This window comes from Hemitrygon akajei, chromosome 2 (assembly GCF_048418815.1).
Source record: "Hemitrygon akajei chromosome 2, sHemAka1.3, whole genome shotgun sequence".
NCBI lineage: Eukaryota > Metazoa > Chordata > Chondrichthyes > Myliobatiformes > Dasyatidae > Hemitrygon > Hemitrygon akajei.
Window position 1 is genome coordinate 32,875,834 of NC_133125.1, and position 20,034 is coordinate 32,895,867.

Consider the following 20,034-nt stretch of genomic DNA (forward strand, 5'->3'; position numbering starts at 1 on the left):
GAACAGGTGTGAGTGGTTTTATGAGCAGCTGGTGCATATCACAAGTGCTGGTTATGCGACCACTGACTGACACCAGGCAGACAATCTCTGAAGATTACTGATAATGGCTGATAAGAGTACTGATAATGGTCACCTGTGTTGTAAAGATACTGCCCAGAAGAAAGTAATGGCGAACCACTTCTGTAGAAAAATTTGCCAAGAACAATCGTAGTCATGGAACCATGATCGCCTACATCATATAACATGGCTCATAATGATGATGATAACTGTTGATAACAAAAAGACACCAAGACTGCAATGAAGCACAGTGATCATACCTTCCATGAATACAGGCGTCCCCCGCTTTACGAATGTTCGCTTTACGCCACTTCGCTTTTACAGAAGACCTACATTAGTAACTTGTTTTCACATTACAAAGAGGATTTTCGCTTTTACGAAAATTTTTCCCATATAAATGAATGGTTTTTCACTTTACACCATTTCGGCTTAAGAAAGGTTTCATAGGAACGCTCTACCTTTGTAAAGGGGGGGACACCTGCACACTAATTCCCATGTTTGTTTCACCTTACCTTGTATATTTCAGCTTGTCAAAATAGCTTAGATTTGCTTTTGGATGACTGCAGTCTTACAGAGCAGAAATTGACTATCTTTGGATATTTTTCACTATGCATATACCTGACTTGTTTTGGCTGTAAATCTACCACAATCCTGACCACTAATGTTACTGATCCAGATTCTCAGCACACACATAGTCCAAGCTGCCAGTCCCAGCTCCAAATGTACACTAATCTTCAGACCCTGGCTTGGGTCACATTACTTGCCATACATCAATTGTTTTCTTAACTAACTTAAAACACTGGTGATTATAGGACTTGGAAAGGCACATACATAGAAATAATATGCAAAATGGGTGTAAGTTTATACACATTGATGAATAATAGATATTAGCTAACCAAAAAAAAGACCCAGGCTCCTCATGTCAGCTGCACACCAACTATTGATATTTCACTCCTTGCCATTGCAAGACATCTAATGCGTGATATACAGGATTTAATAGCCAACATTGGGGAAGGTCCTGGAGGAATATTCAATGTTTACCAATAATCCCATGAAAACTGGTTTGACCTCACAAGAATGCTGATCCACAGATTGTAAGTTAGTGTGTAATGAAGACTTGTTAGATCATAATCTGTTCCAGTTCATGATCCTGTTCTGATTTATGAGCATAAAGCCATGAGACTTAAATAGGTCTGGAGTCAATCTTGATTCCAAGAGCCACACCCCCTGCCTTTGTGCCACCATCTCTCTAGATCTTCCCTGTCAGTGGAATAGAAGGTTCTTAGCAATTGTAATGGAGAATCACGCACATTGAAAGTGAGGAATGTACCATAAGTGCAACTATATCAGGCTGTCACTTGAACTAGACTGTGGAACAGCTTTCCCAGTTTCCATAGAAGTGTATGAGGAGGAATTTGTAAGTTTAATTGCTTGGGAACAACTTTGCCATGTTTGATTTTGATGCCTAGCGATGCCAAGTGATCCATCCAGTTAAATTCCTTCTCTGTTTAAATGTAGTAGTATTGGTTCAACCGAGTAAATAGTCAACTACATGAGTCTGGAATCATATGAGGACCAGACCTGGTAAGAGTGGCATTTTCCTTCCCTTAAAGACATTAATGAACCAGATGGAGTTTTAAAGATAATCCAGTAGCCTCCATGTACAGACTAGTTGGGGTTTTGTTCCTAATTCAGTTTATTTACTAAATGTAAATTCTACAGCAGTTTTGGTGGGATTCAATCCTGATTCTGTGGATTACCAGTCATATCACTGAACTACTATGTCATGCCTTTACCCATTATGTGTGTAGTCTGATGCTGTAGTGTAAAGGTAAATGGGAAATTGTAAACCCTAATGAAATGTTCAGAATATGTTATTTCTGTATAGTACACCCTCTTTCAGTTTTTGACCATTTAAAACAAAAGTAGTTAATTTACATAATATTGTGAATCATGCTTTATCATTTCTCGTCTTTATAGATACTCCTTTCTTTATACCTTTATTTTCTTGGAGATATACATGTTGCGTTAATATTAGTAGCTAGATTCGGAACAGTTAAGTGGTATAGATAGGGAGTGTTCCTGAATGTCAAAACCATTTAGTAGCAGAGCTATCTATTGAGCAGATTGATTCAGCTTTAGCTTGTCCAGTCTTTCTAAGATCTGTCTATATATTGTTCTTTTTTAAAAAGGTTAACTGAGACTTGGTTCTTTGTGATTAAACAGGAAAATCATAGGATGTAATATTTCAAATGGTTGTATCTAAGAGTTATATTTCCTAGTATTTATGTTTTGATTTCACTGCTCAGATTTTGAGTTGTTTATAGACAGAAGGCCAGTCAGTCCCTCCGAGCTTATTTAATAAGATCATAGCTGATAAGTTTGTAACCTCTGTTGATGCAATTGTTCTACTTATGATGAAAGTAGAAAAGCATGCTGTATGATAGACTGTCACACATTTCACTACGATCTGATTTCTATATAAGAACCACCATTACATGTGCCATTAATTTAACAACTCTCTTTAATGTTAGATACAAGGTATTTATTAGAAATATTAAACTTTGATTTTTGCTTAAGTTTGTTTTCACTTTGACCCTCAGCTGTCGTTCAGTTGAATTGGAGGAACTGAAGTTCTGGAAGTTTGAAGGAATTGTTGTTTTGATGGGTGTAATCTTTGCCATTATTGTTACTTTCCGTCAAAGGACCTTAGACAGACGTGCAGAGCAAAAAGTGCGACGACAGCTTGAAGAGATGTAATTTCACAACAGTTACTAACATTTGTGTTTGCACCCAAAGTAGTTCAGATTGCTTTTCAAATTAATGTTATTTTGAATTGGTGATCTTTAGTGTTCTATCCATTTTTACATTCAATATCCACCTGTAAATGTTGTAGGAAATAATAGATTTTGATGTACTTAAATTTGTTTTCAATGTGTTCATAAATGTTAGGATGTAATTATCTTTTGTGGTTAGACAATACATTTCTATAATATTTATATGAAGAGATAAATTGTAATATAAAAATCTATTTATATAGGCAGTATAAAATGAAAGAGAAGAGTCTGTTCAATTTCTTATTTTGTTAGCTATTAGAAAATGTGATTAATAGTACTTTTTACATATCGTACATCTATAAAAGTCAGTGTTCCCATACTGATTTCAGTATAAAGTTCTTGTGTTACTGTTATTTTTTGTACTTTGAACTGAATTTACCTGTTTATATTCCACCTCACCTGCCACGATTCTCCCTTTCCCCGAATCCGAAGAAGAAAAAGAAAACTACATCTAAATAGTTAATTAAAATCAAGATAAGTCATCTCAAAGTTTGTTTGCAGAGAATAATATTCTGAAGAAATAAAGTGTAAAACTCATAATTTCTTTAAATATGGATACTGTGCATTTTTAAAAAAAAATCTTCCTTGAACCTTCAGGTTAGTTGAGCTTGTTGAGAATTTGATCAGGTAGTCTGCAATGTAAAACAATCCCTCTTCCCTCTTTAAGATGCGAGTGGGGGACTAAAGAAGAATTTTGCTTTTCAATGTTTTCAATGAAAAATGCACATAGTCTAGTTCTTTTTTTTACGTTGTTCCACGGATTGAATACAATTGTACTCTTCTCAATTTAAACGCTTTTGTGCGTGCATTAACACTAAAATAACAATAATAACTGATTTTTTTGGCTTTTTAAAGATTGAGGTTTACAAGTAATTTCTTATATTTCTCCCTTTATATGAGGTTATTTGGCCTTAGAATCTCCGTGAGCAAACACACCAGTCCCATTACCCCAATTCTCACAATTTATTTTCTGGCACCTGCCTATCAATTCCTATTATCCTACTGCCACTGATCTAAACAAGGGCAAATTGCAGTAGGCAATTTATCTATTAGTACAACTTTGTGACGTGGAGGAAATAGGACAAAGCTGTGCAGTTACAGGTAACATTCCAACCTCCTCACAGACAGCATTTGATAATAATTGAACTTATTACTCTATAGCACTGCAGCATCAGCCCAGCCTCATATATACCCCACATAGTGATTACAAATAAAACACAATACACTGGAAATACATGCCAGGTCAGGCTGTATTTGTTAATATTTCAAGTTGATCATCTTTCAAAAACTAAGAGTCAGCAAAAGCAAGTTTCAAGATGCAGGAGAATGGGGCGGGAAGAGGTGAGAACAAAAGAGAAAGTCTGTGAAGAAGGAGAGATAGTATGACAGGAGAGAGTGAATTATTGGGTGATAGAGTAGCCAGGAAGGAAGGTGATTTAGTGAACAAAAGATTGTCTAGAGAGGGAGTGAATACAGAATAACATTACGAAATTGTTAAATTCAGAAGTTTATAATGTACCTCAACCTTTATTTAATTTCAGTGCAACGATTTTGAAGTTGAGGACAGAGATGGGGCAAATAAAATGACAGGTAACTACAAACTCGGGTCATCTTTTCAGACTTAGACATTTTTCACAAAATGGTCATCCTCTTTTTGAAATAAAGGAAGCAACATCATGAGTAGTGAGTACAGTATACAAAAATGAACATACAAGTTACTGCCTCATGGAAAGGGTATTTGGAGTACTGAATGACAGGGAGGGAGGTAAAAGGGAAGGTACAGCAGTGCCTGAGGTAGCAAGGTAAGATACTGACAGAAATTGAGTAAGTATTGGTGGAGATGGAAGAGGGAATCAAAGCATCTCAGTGAAACAGTCCTTTAGAAGATGTTTTTGGTGAAATCATGGTGCAGTTGCTAGAAAATTGAAAGAGTAAATCAATAAATTAAAAGGATTTTAGAGGAAAAGTGAAGACAATTCTCCTCCTGAATTAGGGAATGGGGAAAGATTAACTGTATATTGAAGATCTTGTTCATCTGATTTAATTATTGTATAATACAAGTCAAGCTGATTTTGTGTGTCCAGAACCTAATGTAAAAAGTGCTTTATAATTTACTTATTGGACACTTCATGCGGTGACAATGAATGAAGATTAATAATGTTGAGGAAAAGTGGCTACTTCTCTTGCTCAGTATTATGGCCACAGAGTGCATTACTGCCAGCAGTATAACTCATCCATTCTGCAATACCACAGCTCCCATCAGTAACATCAGTGGCATAGTATATGGATATTGAACACTAGTCAAAATATATCCAATTAACTATATAGTAAGGGAATTCCTCCTTTGTCCCATCCTCCTATACTCTTTGCCTTCATACCTTTGCAGTGAAAAAGGGAACTGGGAATTCAGCTATGACCATAAATTATGCATGAAATGAATAACAGTCTTAAAAAAATTATATCTTGGACAAAAGAATCAATTTCAATTTGTAACCATAAACAAACCCAAATGTGCCTCTAAAGGTCAACAAGGTCACCTATTATTTACCTTTTTAAAAGCTGTTGTTCTTTTTTATTCATTGAATTTATTCAAAGTTCAAAGTAAATTATTTTCAATGTAGATATGTCACCATATACTACCTTGAGATTCATTTACTTGCAGTAAATACAATGAAACACAATAGAATCAACGAAGATGGACAAACACTAATATATAAATGAGAAACTGTAAATACAAATAGAGAAAAAACCCTAACAATACATATTGAGGATATAAGTGTGGGAATCTTTGAAAGTGAGCCCATAGTTGTGGAATCCCCTCACTGTGGGGTTCAATGAAGTTATTACCTCTGGATCTAGACCCTGATGGATGATGGGAAATAATTGTTCCCAAGCCTGGTGGCTTGGGACCTGAACTTCCTATACCTCCTTCCTGATAGCCATGGATAGTGGAAGACCTTGATGATAGAGCTGCATTCCTGTGACTTATAGATGTGCTTAATAGCAGAGAGGGCTGTGCCTTTAATGGACTAGGCTGTATCCACTAGTTTTTGTAGGCTTTTCCAATTTAGGGCATTAGTGTTTCCATATGAGAAGATGATGGCAGCCAGTCAGTATACTCTCCGCTGCTCATCTATAGAAGTTTATCAGAATTTTTGATAATATTCCAAAACTTTTCAAGTTATAGGAAAGTGGACACTGTTGTGCCTTCTTTGTAATGGAAGTTACATGCTGGATCCAGGACATATCCTCTGGAATTATAACACCATGGAATTTAAAGGTGCTGACCATCTCTACCTCTGATCCCCTGATGAGGACTGACTCATGGACCTCTGTTTTCCTCTTCCTATTGTCAATATTCAGCTATGTGGTTTTACAGACATAGTGTGTGAGGTTGCTCTTGTGGCATTATTCACTCTTCCTCATATATGCTGATTCGTCACCACCTTTGATTAAATCCACAACAGTTGTGGTGTCAGCAAACTTAAATAGGGCATTGAAGCTGCACCTAGCTTCACAGTGATAAGTATAAAGCAAATGTTTATTTCAATTAAAATTTCTAATTATTTTTTGATTTTTATAGCTCTGAGTGACAATCCTAATGGTGTGCCGGTTCTTCTATAATTTTGTGCTATGGAATGAGATTTACATTTTTTCAGGTACAACATTCATCAAACCCAAAATTTACTGGTCATGTAATCCCATCCATAGACTTTATGTATTTAAATACATTTTGCAAGGGTGAAACTAGGATTCACATTTAATCCTTAATTTTAAATTACATTATTAATGTATGTAGAAAAAATGGACAAGCTTGCTTGATGTAAACTGATTTTGTAATCTCAATCCTAAATTTCAATGAACCTATCTTTAATCGTTGCAAGTTTTTAAAAAAATCTTGGAATTCAGAAACTAAAAGTTGAAAAAATCTGAAAAATGAAAATACTGCAAATGTTGGTAATCTGATATAAATTCATCATGTCACTTTTGATAAGTAGCTTTCAATTTGAAAATTTAATTCTGTTTCTCTTTGCACAGATTCTGCCTGGTCTGACAAATATTTCCAGCATTTTCTGACTTAAAATTTTGTACTTAGATAAACAACTTTCTGTTCATCTTAGGTTGATTTTTCCCTCTTGCTTGGAGGTACTGAATAATGAAGCTACTGGACATATGGATCAGATCAAGTAGCATTTGTAAAGATCTAAAACAGCTAACATTTTAGGTCAATGACCTTTAATTACTGGTTATTAAAATGTTCAAGCTTTGTTGTTTTCCTGAGATGGTTTAAGTTAGTTATTTATTATCCTATCATTACAGTCAAGATACAATTCACACCCATGTTTTAAGAGGTCTTAGAAATCCTTGCTATGACTTGGAAGGAAATATGGAAAAGAAAGTTTGGTTTTAAATAGTTTAAACAGAGCTATTGTAATTGGAGGTTTGTTCAAGTTTTGGCAAGAAGAATGGAGAGAAGCAAATAAGCTAATAAAAGTTATATGAACAGAGGTGCTTGCACATACTGATGATGGTGTAAAGGCAATTTGAAAAGTCATACTAAAGTTTTAATACTTAATATTTCACCTAGGGAAAATGTTTTTTTTCTCTGAGCTTCATATTTAAGGAGCATTTAAACATGATGTTTATCATAGAAGGATACTTAAAAGTTAAAATAAATCTCATGGGTACAAACCTTATTGCAGTGAGTTAAGTGCACAATGAAATAAGCAATAGTGAAATGATACTGCATTGCACTGCTCTATTTGACATTAAAAAATCTAATATTGAAACCCATCACCACCTTCAGTTACCATAAAGATCTCTTTGGTGAAAAAGGGGAAGTTTTTATTAGTTTCCTGGCTAATTTTAGCCTGTAAACCAAAAACAGCAAAAAAAATCATTGCTAATTATACTACCGTGTTTTAATTTGGCTGTTGCCACTCTCCTAGTATTACAATAACACTCGGTGTAATTTATTTGTCTATGACTATCCTTGTGTTATAAAGTGTGTAAAGTAAATAAAGTTTTTTCTGTAATGGAGAAGTTTGAGGTCTGAAGTAATTCATGTCAAGAATTGAGATAATATATGCCTACACAGACTGACTATCTAAAATGCTAATAAATTTCAACTGTAGTAACAAGAACCAACTGTAAACATGTTATGAAGGGAAATTGTGTAATTTTCATACTTGAAATACCTTCAGTAAAATTAATCTATTCAAGATTAGAACTGTGCATATTTGAAAACAAATGAAATTAACAAGAGGCAGAGGGACAAAGACTTCATCAGAATGGTGATGAGTGAGATCATTGGAACATGAGGGCAAAATCCAGCAGCACAGTTAAATTCAGTGTTCTTAACCTTTCAGCATCAACATTCCAATTGAAAATAATAGTAAAAAATTACAGATTTATTTGGTGGGATTTTTGTAAAAACTTTTGAAATCAGAAATTAAGAAATGGTGACAAATGGATTGAGAAGGCTCAGGCTGAAGACCCTTCCTAATCCAATTTTGCCAAGCAGAAAACCAGAAGTTCACATGAAATTGCTTTTTCTGAACATCAGTCCCAACAGGTCTAAAAGCATGGATATGAGACAATTGTGCTATTTATCCTCTCACTAATCCAAAAACCACTTGCTTTCTCAAATGTTCAATCATATAAACAGATCTGGCAGATTTTCAATACTGTCGTGCTATTGGCCAAAGATAAAATCTCAGGGATAATACAAAAGCAGTGCACAGAAAGGTCACCTGGAATCACTTTTAGATTTTTAAATAAGATTTATAAAATGCCAACATTACATTCTATATATATCTGTAAACAGTGATGTTAATTCTTATACCAAAACATAAAGTGACAATAATTAAGTTCATGTTTTGATATGAAACCACACAAAATATATATAGGTCTTTACAGGTAGCTACAAGATGATGTTTTTTCCTGGCTGGATGTCTGCATAGACACAGAAAGTAGCAGGAGTAGGCCATTTAGTCTTTTGTCCCTGCTCCACCATTCAATATAATCACCATTGATTGTCCACGTAAGTTCCTGTTCCTGTTTTCTCCTCATACCCCCTAATCTCTTTGTCATCATGAAATACAGTATATCTACCTCCTTTGTGAATACATTTATTGACTTGATGTTCACTGGCTTTGTGGCAGAGAGTTCCACAGGTACATCACCCTGTACATAAAAGCATTTCTCCTGATCTCAGTTTTAAATGGTACATCTACTGTTCTAAGTTGAGGATACTTGGTTTTCAATTTTCCAAACATCAAGAATATTGTCCCTTCATTTAGCCTGTCAGGCCCTGTAAGAATTCTCAGTTCCACTGAATATGAACGTGGTCTCTTGTAAAGTACTGAGCAAAGACTTAGACACAGGTGAAAAAATTCTGTAAAGCAAAGATGCTTTCAAAACAAATGAAATAAAAAGTTTCTAAATATATAAAAAATATATAAAGAGCAGTAAACAGTAAAAAAAAATCAAATCAATATTTGGTGTGACCACTCTTTGCCTTTAAAATGCATTAATTCTCTTAGGTACACTGTCAAGCAGTTTTTAAAGAAAATTGGCTGGTGGGTTGTTCCAAGCATCTTGGATAACTTGCCACAGTTCATCTGCAGACTTTGGTTGTCGTACTTGCTTTTGTCTCTCCAGGTAATCCCAGACAGCCCCTTGATGACGTTGATATCAGGGTTCTGTGGAAGCCATACCATTTGAAACCATATAAAAGTTCTAGGGTGCCCAAGGTATTTGCACAGTACTGTACATCAATCCCACCACTCCGGAAGTCGGTCAATTTGCTGTCAATCTTTGACAAGAGTATCCTTCCTCAAATGTGAAGACCAAAACTACCCCAAGAGCTCCAGATGTCATAGTTTCACCAAGGTCATGGGAGTTGCAGCATGATGCCCTTAACTTTCTATACTCAAAGTTCTGGCAGTAAAGGTCAATGTACCATTTGTCCTCCTAACTGCTTGATGCAGCTAAATGCTTGCTTTCAGTAACCATGTACAAGAGCACCCAGGTCTCTTGTATTTCTCCATTTCTTGGTTTATTGCCATTCAGATAATTCTTCTTTCTGATCTAGAATCAAGGTGGACAACCTCACATTTATCCGCATTACATTTCATTTCCCTTGTATTTGCCTGCTCATCCAACTTGCAGCTCCCATTTTCCTTCCAGCATTGTGTGTGTGTTGCCTAAGTGTCGTGGTGCTCCTGACACCAACATAGCACGCCTACGACTTCCCATGGTGGGAGAGTCTAGGACAAAAGGCAACAGCCTCAGGACAGAGGGGCATCCATTCAAAACAGAGATGCAGAGAAATTTCTTTAGCCAAAGGGTGGTGAATTTGTGGAATTTGTTGCCACGTGCAGATGTGGAGGCCAGGCTATTAGGTGTATTTAAGGCAGAGATTATAGGTTCTTAATTGGACATGGCATTAAAGGTAATGGGGAGAAGGCTGGGAAATGGGGTTGAAGATGACAAAAAGGGATCAGCCATGATTGAATGGGGGAAGCAGACTCAATGGGCCAATTGGCCTAATTCTGCACCTATGTCTTATGGACTTAAAACTTAGCTGCACGTCTTTTGAAATAGTGGAGGAAACTGGAGCATCCGGAGGAAATCCATGTGGTCTTGGGGGGATCGTACAAACCCCTTACAGACAGTGACGGGAATTGAACCTGGATTGCTGGTGCTGTAAAGCGTTTTGCTAATGCTACGTTGTTGCACTGCTCTGTAGACACAGATCTGCAACCGTTTCCTGTCTGTGTATTCATAGAGGCTTTTCCAGTGGCATTTTATATCCTGGGCAGGTGAAATCTCATACTCCATTTCCACTGAACCCCTAAATTCAATCTTTTTGTTCTCATTTGCACAACCTAAACATCAGGTGCTGCCCATGCGGGATTGAGATGAAGAGAAATATCTCCTCTCAGGAGGCAGTGTATTTGTGGAATTGTCTGCCCAAGAAGGCTGTGATGACTAAGACATAGCTGGGTGTTATATCAGGCTGGAGATGGAGTAAACATGTAGATAAGATCTTGTGCAATATCTGTATATGGGTACGTATGTTTGTTTTTAAGCATGTGTCCAGTTATGTACAGTATATACACATACGAAATGCATGCACAACCATTTTGGACCTTCTTGCCACTGGACTAAGACCAAGACCTCCCTCAGTCAAGATGGTGTATACCAGCTGGTGTCTACTAGTTATCTCAGACACACACAAAGATGTCACACACACAGGCATTGTTTGCTGCCCCTATTCTCAAAAAGATCAACTACGATTAATAAATATTCACCACATTTTTCTCTTATCACTGGCACCTTCAGTGTCATTCTCTCTTGGCCTCCATCCTATCAACAGACACGTCCCTTGTTCTCGACACTTTCCTGTCCCCAACTTAAAACGTGTTCTCACTTTAACTAGTTCTGAAAAAAGATCATCAGTCTGAAACATTCAATGCTTCTTTCTCAGCTCGACTTGAGTATTTTAAATATATTCTGATTCTTTTTGCGAATTTTCACAATCCATGGTGTTGCTCGCAAAAATTATTAAGACGTTCCCATATGTAAACGTAGACGGAAAGGCATTTCTTTTAAGTGAAAAGAGCCAAAAACCGCCTGACTTCTCAAGTAACCCAACGAAGTCTACAAAACATCTGCCCGACTTCCTTCCAACCTTATCGGTTTGTTTCTGGATATAGAGCTTCCTAGCGTAGGGCGCGCATTGTGGAAAGACTTGTTAGTTTTGGGTATTTCGCTTTGTCCGTCTAATCGACGGTGTTAATCCATTCGCAACTGGGGGAAATTACATATTTTATCTTTTGCCGAACAAAATACTGATTTGAGAACTTTCACAACTAAAATGGATACAATGTAATATTTACGATTCATTTGAAACAATTAAACCAATCCATTAAAATTTCGATCATTAGCGCACCACGTTATCTCATACGCCTTAAGGGAGAAGAGCGGTATCTGATGCTTGCAGTGTGTAAACGCCTCAGCGCAAGGGAACCCACAGAATAAAACCGATGAAGCAGCTTCTCGCATCCAGTTTTCGGTGCTCCACCGATTATATTGATTCTGAGAAAACAAAACTACACCGAGTTTTGTCAAACACGACTCTTAATTTGCCACTTTGGTTTGGATTTCTGAAGGGAGAAAAATGTAGGGTATTTGCATGGTGAAAAAAAATTTGCTGGTGATTTGCATAGTAACAAATGCTTTCAAACTTTGCAACCTCTGGTAGTATCAGAAGAAGTCCTTTAGTCTCGCGGTACAATTGGCCGCTTGCGGTCACGTTGTGGAGCTCAAACAAGGAGCCATTTTAATAGTGGATTTGTCAGTGGATACGGGGAAGAGGCGCGAGCACGGAGTGGAAGGAAGGAATAAGCAGGTGCTCGCGCTTATTATTGCTTTGATTTTTAAAGCATTTTATTTTGCCGCTTCTCCACACTGTTGTTGATAATTGACTTGATTTTCAGTGCTCTCTAAGGAAGAGTTCTGGGAAATTATGGCGATGGCCACTCCGCAGACCCGGCAGCGGGCGAGCAGCAGGAGCGCTGCGAGCACACCGCTCAGCCCAACCCGCATCACCCGGTTGCAGGAGAAGGAGGACCTGAGGAACCTCAATGACCGGCTCGCCGTCTACATTGATAAGGTGCGCTCGCTGGAGACGGAGAACAGCGCTCTGCAGCTGCAGATCTCCGAGAAGGAGGAGGTGACCACCCGGGAGCTGAGCGGCCTCAGGAGCCTGTACGAGAATGAACTGGCAGACGCCCGTAAATCCCTGGACGAGACGGCGAAGGATCGGGCGCAGCTGCAGATTGAACTGGGAAAGCTCCGCGGTGACCACGAGAGTCTTTTGCAAACGTAAGTGTCGGGGTCATTCATAATATCCTTTTTTTGTTTACACACGAAACCACATTTTACACAGATGAAAGATGTGTTTTGTTTCGTATCTGACGCTCTCGCCCCCTGCGCGCATTAAGCGCGAAAATATTTTGAAAAGCTCCGCGTTAGATTGTAGTGATGAAGTTGAAAATCCACAAATTATGAATAATTGTTTCACTTTCTAAAGGGCAGCTTTTAATATACAAGCTGATCGTGAATGCTCTTAAAGTATAAGCAGTTATTTGAATTACTATTTATAAACCACTACACGTTTTCTTATGTACTTTTTGAACAGTGGGATGTACGATACTTGAATGTTGCTAGTTTCATAGTAACAATCCCTGACTGGCCACAGCTCAAGCTCGCCATCAATCGAAATGCATCATTAAATGTGGTAACATCTGATTTGAATTAGTGACACTTGCAGCTCTTTAATCCTGAATTGTTAATTAAGACTGACCTCGGTGACTTGATCACATTTAATTGTTGGAACTTTTTTTGTACGAATCTGTTGGATTTATTTGCCACCGATTGAATGGGTCAGTTCGGCAGTTAAGATACTGGCTAAAGGCGGCATTGCTCTCTGGGGAGTTCCAAGTGGGGGGTTGGGGTGGGAGGGAAAGAGCCGAAATCTCGGCCCTTTCACAAATGTCGCACCTTTTTTTAAAAAAGTGGGCTTTTGTTTCAATGGGACGGAAATGTAGAAGTCCCCAATAAAGGTAACGTTTGTGAGCTCGGGAAATTGGAGGAAAATGGTGAAATGTGAGCTGGGCAATGGCCATCTGTCGCGTGGTAGCGCTACTCTGCAGACAAAGAGCCGCTCGCCCATTAGCCGGGGTCCCTACAAACCCCCAGCCACGCACAATTCAGTCGATGTGGCCCGCACCATTAAAGCGAAGTTAATGGGGACATTTCTGACATATTCCAAGTAAGGATAGTGCTGCACGCGGGGTTACCGTGTAATCTTTCCTCTTTGGCTGCCCTCACCGCCAAAGGACTGTGTGAAAAGACAACAATTAAAGTTCTAACGACAAAGCAGCTTTTGAGTGGCGATTGTGTGGGTTGCAGTGGTAGTCTAGTTTTCAAACGAGAGAATATCTGCGGATGCTGGAAATCTAGACGACACACACAAAATGCTGGAGGAGCTCAGGAGGCCGGGCAGATTCTCTGGAAAAGAATACTGATGAAGGGTCTCGACCCGAAACGTCGACTGTTTTTTCCCATAGATGCTGCCTGGCCTTCCGAGTACCTCCAGCATTGTGTGTGTGTGTGTGTAGCCTATTTTTGTCTTTACAGATGAGACTTTCCCTTAAGAACTCACTGTAACACACTAACAATTCCTAAGGTAAATGGTTTTCGCAGGAAGAACTGGACTTATGAAAACAAGTTTTCTGGGGCGTTTTGCTTTCGGTCAACAAGATTTCTTTCCATCTTTCTCGCAAGCTCGTTTGCAACTATAACAGCTTTCAATTGGCCACCTTTAGCATTCGAGTGGAAACAAAACATGTTTGATCCCGATGATCTACTGAATATCATCTTGCATCCCTAGACCTTGCACTTTGTTTCACACGTTGTTACATTTACTTTATCCAAAGCGAAACATATTGTTAAAATCTTTTGAAGTTGTTTCATCTGTGATCTTGTTGATCCTCTTACCAGCCTGCCCTTTTGGTTTGCTGTCCTCTGCAGATTCAACAAGGCAATGCTTTTATTCTGGCAGAAGATAAGTTTAGGTGAGGATTTATTGAAAATGCAAAGTTAAAGTTACTAAATCTAATAGAAGGGTGAGATGCTATGTTTTAAACTGTACAAATCAAGTTTAGTTGATATGGAGTTAGCTTACTACAACTTCAAAGAAAAAAAGTAGCCTTTTCCTGTGTTCTTGATAGTTTAAATTCTTCCATATAAAATTTCATACTCTTATGCTTAAGTTTGGGATTTTAAAAGAAAAGTCACCATTAATGGCACCCTTCATTGAAAAAAATAATAGGAGCTTGGTTTGAAATCCCACTGACAATCTTTGTAGAAATTTTGAAGGGGTACTTCAACATTTTAAGTTTTACCCATCTGTTTAAACATTTAAAAGTACAATTCACCTGTAATATGGCTAATGCCTTCAGCTGCAGTAACCAGTGGCATCAACAGCTGCACTAATTTTGCAAGGCACGTGGGTTTCCTGTGTTCCACTATCAATTCTCTCCCCTAGCTGCTTGAAATGGAATGATTGGACATTCCTCCAATTTTATTCTTATTCAATTCTCCATCAGTGGCCCTGCTAGCTGTTATTTCTATGTCACCATCGCTAAGTTCCTACCTCTTAAGATTTTGTGCTAATGATTCATGAGCCCTAATTGGCACACTATCACCATTTCCTGAGAACTCATTGTGACAAACTGGTTGTGCTGACATTCTAACTAAATTTTATTTTAGATTTGGACTTATTACATGTACATCAAAACATACAGTGAGATGTGTTGTTTACATTAACAACCAACATACACAAGGCTGTGGTAGGACTGGTCTACAAGAGTCGTCACATGCTGTGCTGGCAACATTAGCATGCCCTCAATGCTTGGCAAAACAACACACGACACAAGTGATGAAACAATAACAACAGCAAAACAATCCCCATTCCTTCCTCTCGCATGTGCACTTACACTGACCATAACTCCAGAAAAGGATGTTTAGAATGATCGGTCTTTAGATGTTGGACTCTTGCACTTTGCTTTTTATTTCCTTCCTTTCTCCACTGCCCTCCACCCATGCCCCTATCCTCCAAAGCACTTTTTTGGAGGGGAGAAATGTGCGTAACATTATCACAAACTTAACAGACTGTGTGTCCGAAAGTGATAGCCTTGGATATCCATTAAACAGTCAAATTGATTATTTAATAAAGAATAGGCCTATGAGCAGGGGTTTTGATGGATTGTTTCCATACATAGATCATTCAGATTGGTTTGACTTTAATTTTTACATTGAGATAAAGAGTTGAGAATAATTAACATGCATATGCACTATTCTCTTGAATTGCAGGTAATTCCCTTATCATTTAATTGTAGGTTGTAATTCATTTGTGTACACAAGCTAGATATTAATCTTAAACTATTGGCATAAATTGTAGAAATTAATAGTATACAGATCTTTAAAAAAATTGTATGGATGCCTTTAGAACTTGGAAGGTTGGTTGGATAAATTGCTAGCTATTTAGAATGGAGTTTTGGTTAACATTGGAAATCTTAGGAATTTTCTAACTTGGAGTTCTGGTTGCTTAATTACTGGGTGTACTTGATGGTAGAATAAGTAGTGTTTGGATGAAAGTAATTTAAAGAAGGGATCAGGCAGAAAAATGAACAGAGCCCACAGGATCAGTAGAAATTTTATTGAATAGCACAGCTAGCTCATGGGGCCATATAAGCTACAGAGCTTAAATTTAACTTGAGGTTTTGATTTCAGTGAAGTTCCTGTGGTGGGGTGGGTGATAGTGTTACTCTCGAACAATATAAATTACTTTAAATTATTCAGTTATAACGTGGCCATGAATGGCAAAGCCAACAATAATCAGGCTTTATTAAATGTTCATTTGAAATGCTGGAGAACTGCTTGATACTAGTATGGTTAACATAGTGGTGTAGTTCTATAGAACATGTCTTTGAATTGGCAACAGCAGTGAATTGGTATTTCCATATTAGTGTGGTGAAGTTTGCAGGGGCTTGCAAGTAGTAATGATGATTCCTTGTAGCTGTTGGCTTTTGTGGTGGCAGAAAGTTACATGTTTGGAAAGTAGGCCAAATAAGGAAAGAAAAATTTGAGTGGTGGAGGATGGGTGGACATTTCAAATTGAAGGCACCACTTGAGCTGTAATCTCAGCTGTTCCTTGATTACCCAAAGTATGGGTAACTGAGACAAGGTTTTAATTCAAAGTTGGAATTTGCTTAGTGTGACATCTGCAACATTAGCCCAAGTTTAAGATACTAGAGCTCCTTTGTTTTGAATCCATTAGGCTGATCAGCAAAACAGCTGCAAACTTGCAACCAGCTGCTTTATTTGACAGATGTTTGAATAAAGTCTGCCTTTTCTAAGGAGGTGTGCAGGCTGAATTGTGCTTGCAGCCCTTTCCAAACATCAGTTGATGCCTAAACTGTTCCATGTGAATATTCACGTGGATTAGATTGCATAATACATGAAGCAAGTTTGTGAATTTTGCGAGTCCTCATTACATTTTCTTCATTTGATAGGCGAGTTAATTTTTTAAGGAATCATGGTTGAGTTTTGATAACAATATGCAGTGCATTCTGATTAATTGCAACACATCAGGACCAGTACATTTGACTCAATTAGTTGAAGTTTCATGGAAATAGTTAAAAAGGTATTTTTTAAAAAAAGAAACTGCTGTTTAACAGAGTAACAAGTTGTGTATTTAAGTGAAATATAGAACAAATTGGAATACTACCAATACTACTACTACATTACTATAAATCTCTTGGTTACTAATTGTTATTGATGGAGGAATTGATCCAGCGTAGGCTGCCATGTTCTTTTGATTGACTAAATGAACAAAATCAGTGCAGACACCTAGTACTGATAATGGACTGCCTTTAAACAATGCTGTCGATGATTACGTCCTCCAAATCTTCATTTTCATTGTAACGTTAAAGATGATGCCTTCAAATTCTTTATAGCACCTAACTTGTTGGAGCGTTTTCACTTCCAACTGGTTCTGCCATCTCCAATCTGGAATGCTTGAAACCGCAGTGAGCAAAGCAGTTCTAAATTGTCCTACACTTTATTTCTCACCAACTGTCAGTGACAAAAGAAAACACTGATTTTTGAACACAAACACGCAACTGATGCTATTTTAAGAACTGTCCGCTCCAAGCACAGTTGGAGTGTAGTGTCTTAACAGCCACACAAGTGCACGTGACTGACACTAGTTAGAAACTGTTCGGCAACAGTCTCCTGTCCAATTATGTGGCATAGTTTCCAAAATAAATTAAGGGAATTCTGGCTATTTTCCTGATTAGTTTTTGTTCTTCAAGAGTTATCCCAAATAAGTGGCTGCTCTAGTTAACTAATGGCCCGATTAATTGGATTCAAACATTCATGGGAAAGGGAGAGCGTGAGGGAATCATCCATGGAGTTAGAACATAGAAATCTACAGCACATAACAATCCCTTTTGGTCTATGATGTTGTGCCGACCATGTAACCTACTCTAGAAACTGCCCAAAATTTCCCTACTGCATAGTCCTCGATTTTTTTTCTAAATTCCATGTACCTATCTAAGAGTCTTTTAAAAAGGCCCTACAGTAAGGAAAACAAAATAAATTGGTTCTGGGGCTTCCTGACCACCGACTGCTAATGGGTCTGGGTTTGTTAAGACAAGACTTAAGTGACGCTGTGCACTTTGGGAACAGCAGCTTGGTAACCGAAGATGGATATTTAAGTAGTGATTTGAAGACAGATGATCTGCTCTCCCAGAAGCTGGACAAAAACAATTTCTCTTCCACCAACTGCCATTCAAATGTGTTGAATGAGAAGAATTTCCTGTACTTTGAAATGCCGAAAGTATGTTAGTGTGGAAGCCTTCATCCAATTCATGGACTTAATTGTGCTTTTGTCAGCACTATTTTGAGCTCTGTAATTTGATAATTTACAAAGAGAAAGCATGCAGATGCTGGCAACACACACAAAATACTGGAGGAATTCGGCAGTCCAGACAGCATCTATGGGGGGAAAAAAAGTACAGTCGCCATATCGGACCAAAGAGTCTTACGGAAGGATTTCGACCCAAAAGATTGTACTTTTTTTCCATAGATGCTGCCTGGTTTGCTGAGTTCCTCCAGCATTTTGTGTTTGATAAGTTATTTGGATATTCATTCAAATAGGTTGAATAAAGAGCATTTAAAGAAACACTTAATACTTGTTGGAATAGCCAATAACACAATAAAACACATTGGATGACATACAAGAAAGGATGTTTCAGACATTTGTCTGCCAAAGGTTTGCTAGTGTACCTGCTCCGAAGATTTCTTGGAGCTGAATATAACCCACTTGATAAAAACACCTTCACAGTAAGGTGCTAACTTTATCAATGAGACAAGATTTACTGTTAGAAATATTAAGTGCCTACAGGAGCTGACCTCTGTGGTATTCCAAAAAGACTTGTCCTATGAAGACCATAAGACAAAGGAACAGAAGTCAGCCATTTGGCCCATTGAGTCTGCTCTGCCATTTTATCATGAGCTGATTCATTCTCCCATTTAGTCCCACTCCCCCGCCTTCTCACCATAACCTTTGATGCCCTGGCTCAAAGATACCTATCAATCTCTGCCTTAAATACACCCAATGACTTGACCTCCACTGCCGCCCGTGGCGACAAATTCCACAGATTCACCACCCTCTGGCTAAAAAATTTCTTTGCATCTCTGTTCTGAATGGGCACCCTTCAATCCTTAAGTCATGCCCTCTCGTACTAGACTCCCCCACCACAGGAAACAACTTTGCCACATCCACTCTGTCCATGCCTTTCAACATTCGAAATGTTTCTATGAGATCCCTCCTCATTCTTCTAAACTCCAAGGAGTACAATCCAAGAGCGGTCAAACGTTCCTCATATGTTAACCCTCTCATTCCCGGAATCATTCTAGTAAATCTTCTCTGAATCCTCTCCAACATCAGCACATCCTTTCTTAAATAAGGAGCCCAAAACTGCACATGGTATTCCAAGTGAGGTCTTACCAGTGCCTTATAGAGTCTCAACATCACATCCCTGCTCCTATACTCTATTCCTCTAGAAATGAATACGAACATTGCATTCGCTGCCTTCACCACCGACTCAACCTGGAGATTAACCTTAAGGGTATCCTGCACGAGGACGCCCAGGTCCTGTTGCATCTCAGAACTTTGAATTCTCTCCCCATTTAAATAATGGTCTGCCAATTTATTTATTCTACCAAAGTGCATGACCATACACTTTCCAACATTGTATTTCATTTGCCACTTCGTTGCCCATTCTCCAAATCTATCCAAGTCTCTCTGCAGACTCTGTTTCCTCAGCACTACAGGCTCCTCTACCTATCTTTGTATCATAAGCAAACTTAGCCACAAAGCCATCTATTCCATAATCCAAGTCGTTGATATACAACATAAAAAGAAGCGGCCCCAACACAGACCCTCTGTGGAACACCACTGGTAACTGGCAGCCAAACAGACTGGGATCCCTTTATT

The 20,034-nt window shown here is 38.2% G+C and overlaps 2 protein-coding genes across 6 annotated transcripts in view; both read left to right on the top strand.

Moving 5' to 3' along the window:
* jtb (jumping translocation breakpoint) overlaps positions 1 to 3,444 on the top strand; it is a 33,257-nt gene extending 29,813 nt beyond the window's left edge. For 3 of the 4 annotated variants that reach the window (XM_073069761.1, XM_073069780.1, XM_073069770.1), the window contains exon 6: positions 2,661 to 3,444. In XM_073069761.1, the coding sequence (XP_072925862.1) occupies positions 2,661 to 2,817 (157 nt within the window). In that variant the 3' untranslated portion in view covers positions 2,818 to 3,444. Of the gene's footprint in view, positions 1 to 1,575; positions 1,642 to 2,660 lie in introns of all 4 variants that reach the window. The other variant, XM_073069790.1, reaches the window with a different exon arrangement.
* Positions 3,445 to 3,587: 143 nt separating this feature from the next.
* lmnb1 (lamin B1) overlaps positions 3,588 to 20,034 on the top strand; it is a 46,535-nt gene continuing 30,088 nt past the window's right edge. The window contains exons 1-2 of one of the 2 annotated variants that reach the window (XM_073069738.1): positions 3,588 to 4,484; positions 12,401 to 12,788. In XM_073069738.1, coding sequence (XP_072925839.1) covers positions 4,478 to 4,484; positions 12,401 to 12,788 — 395 coding nt within the window. In that variant the 5' untranslated portion in view covers positions 3,588 to 4,477. Of the gene's footprint in view, positions 4,485 to 11,823; positions 12,313 to 12,400; positions 12,789 to 20,034 lie in introns of those variants that run through there. The other variant, XM_073069747.1, reaches the window with a different exon arrangement.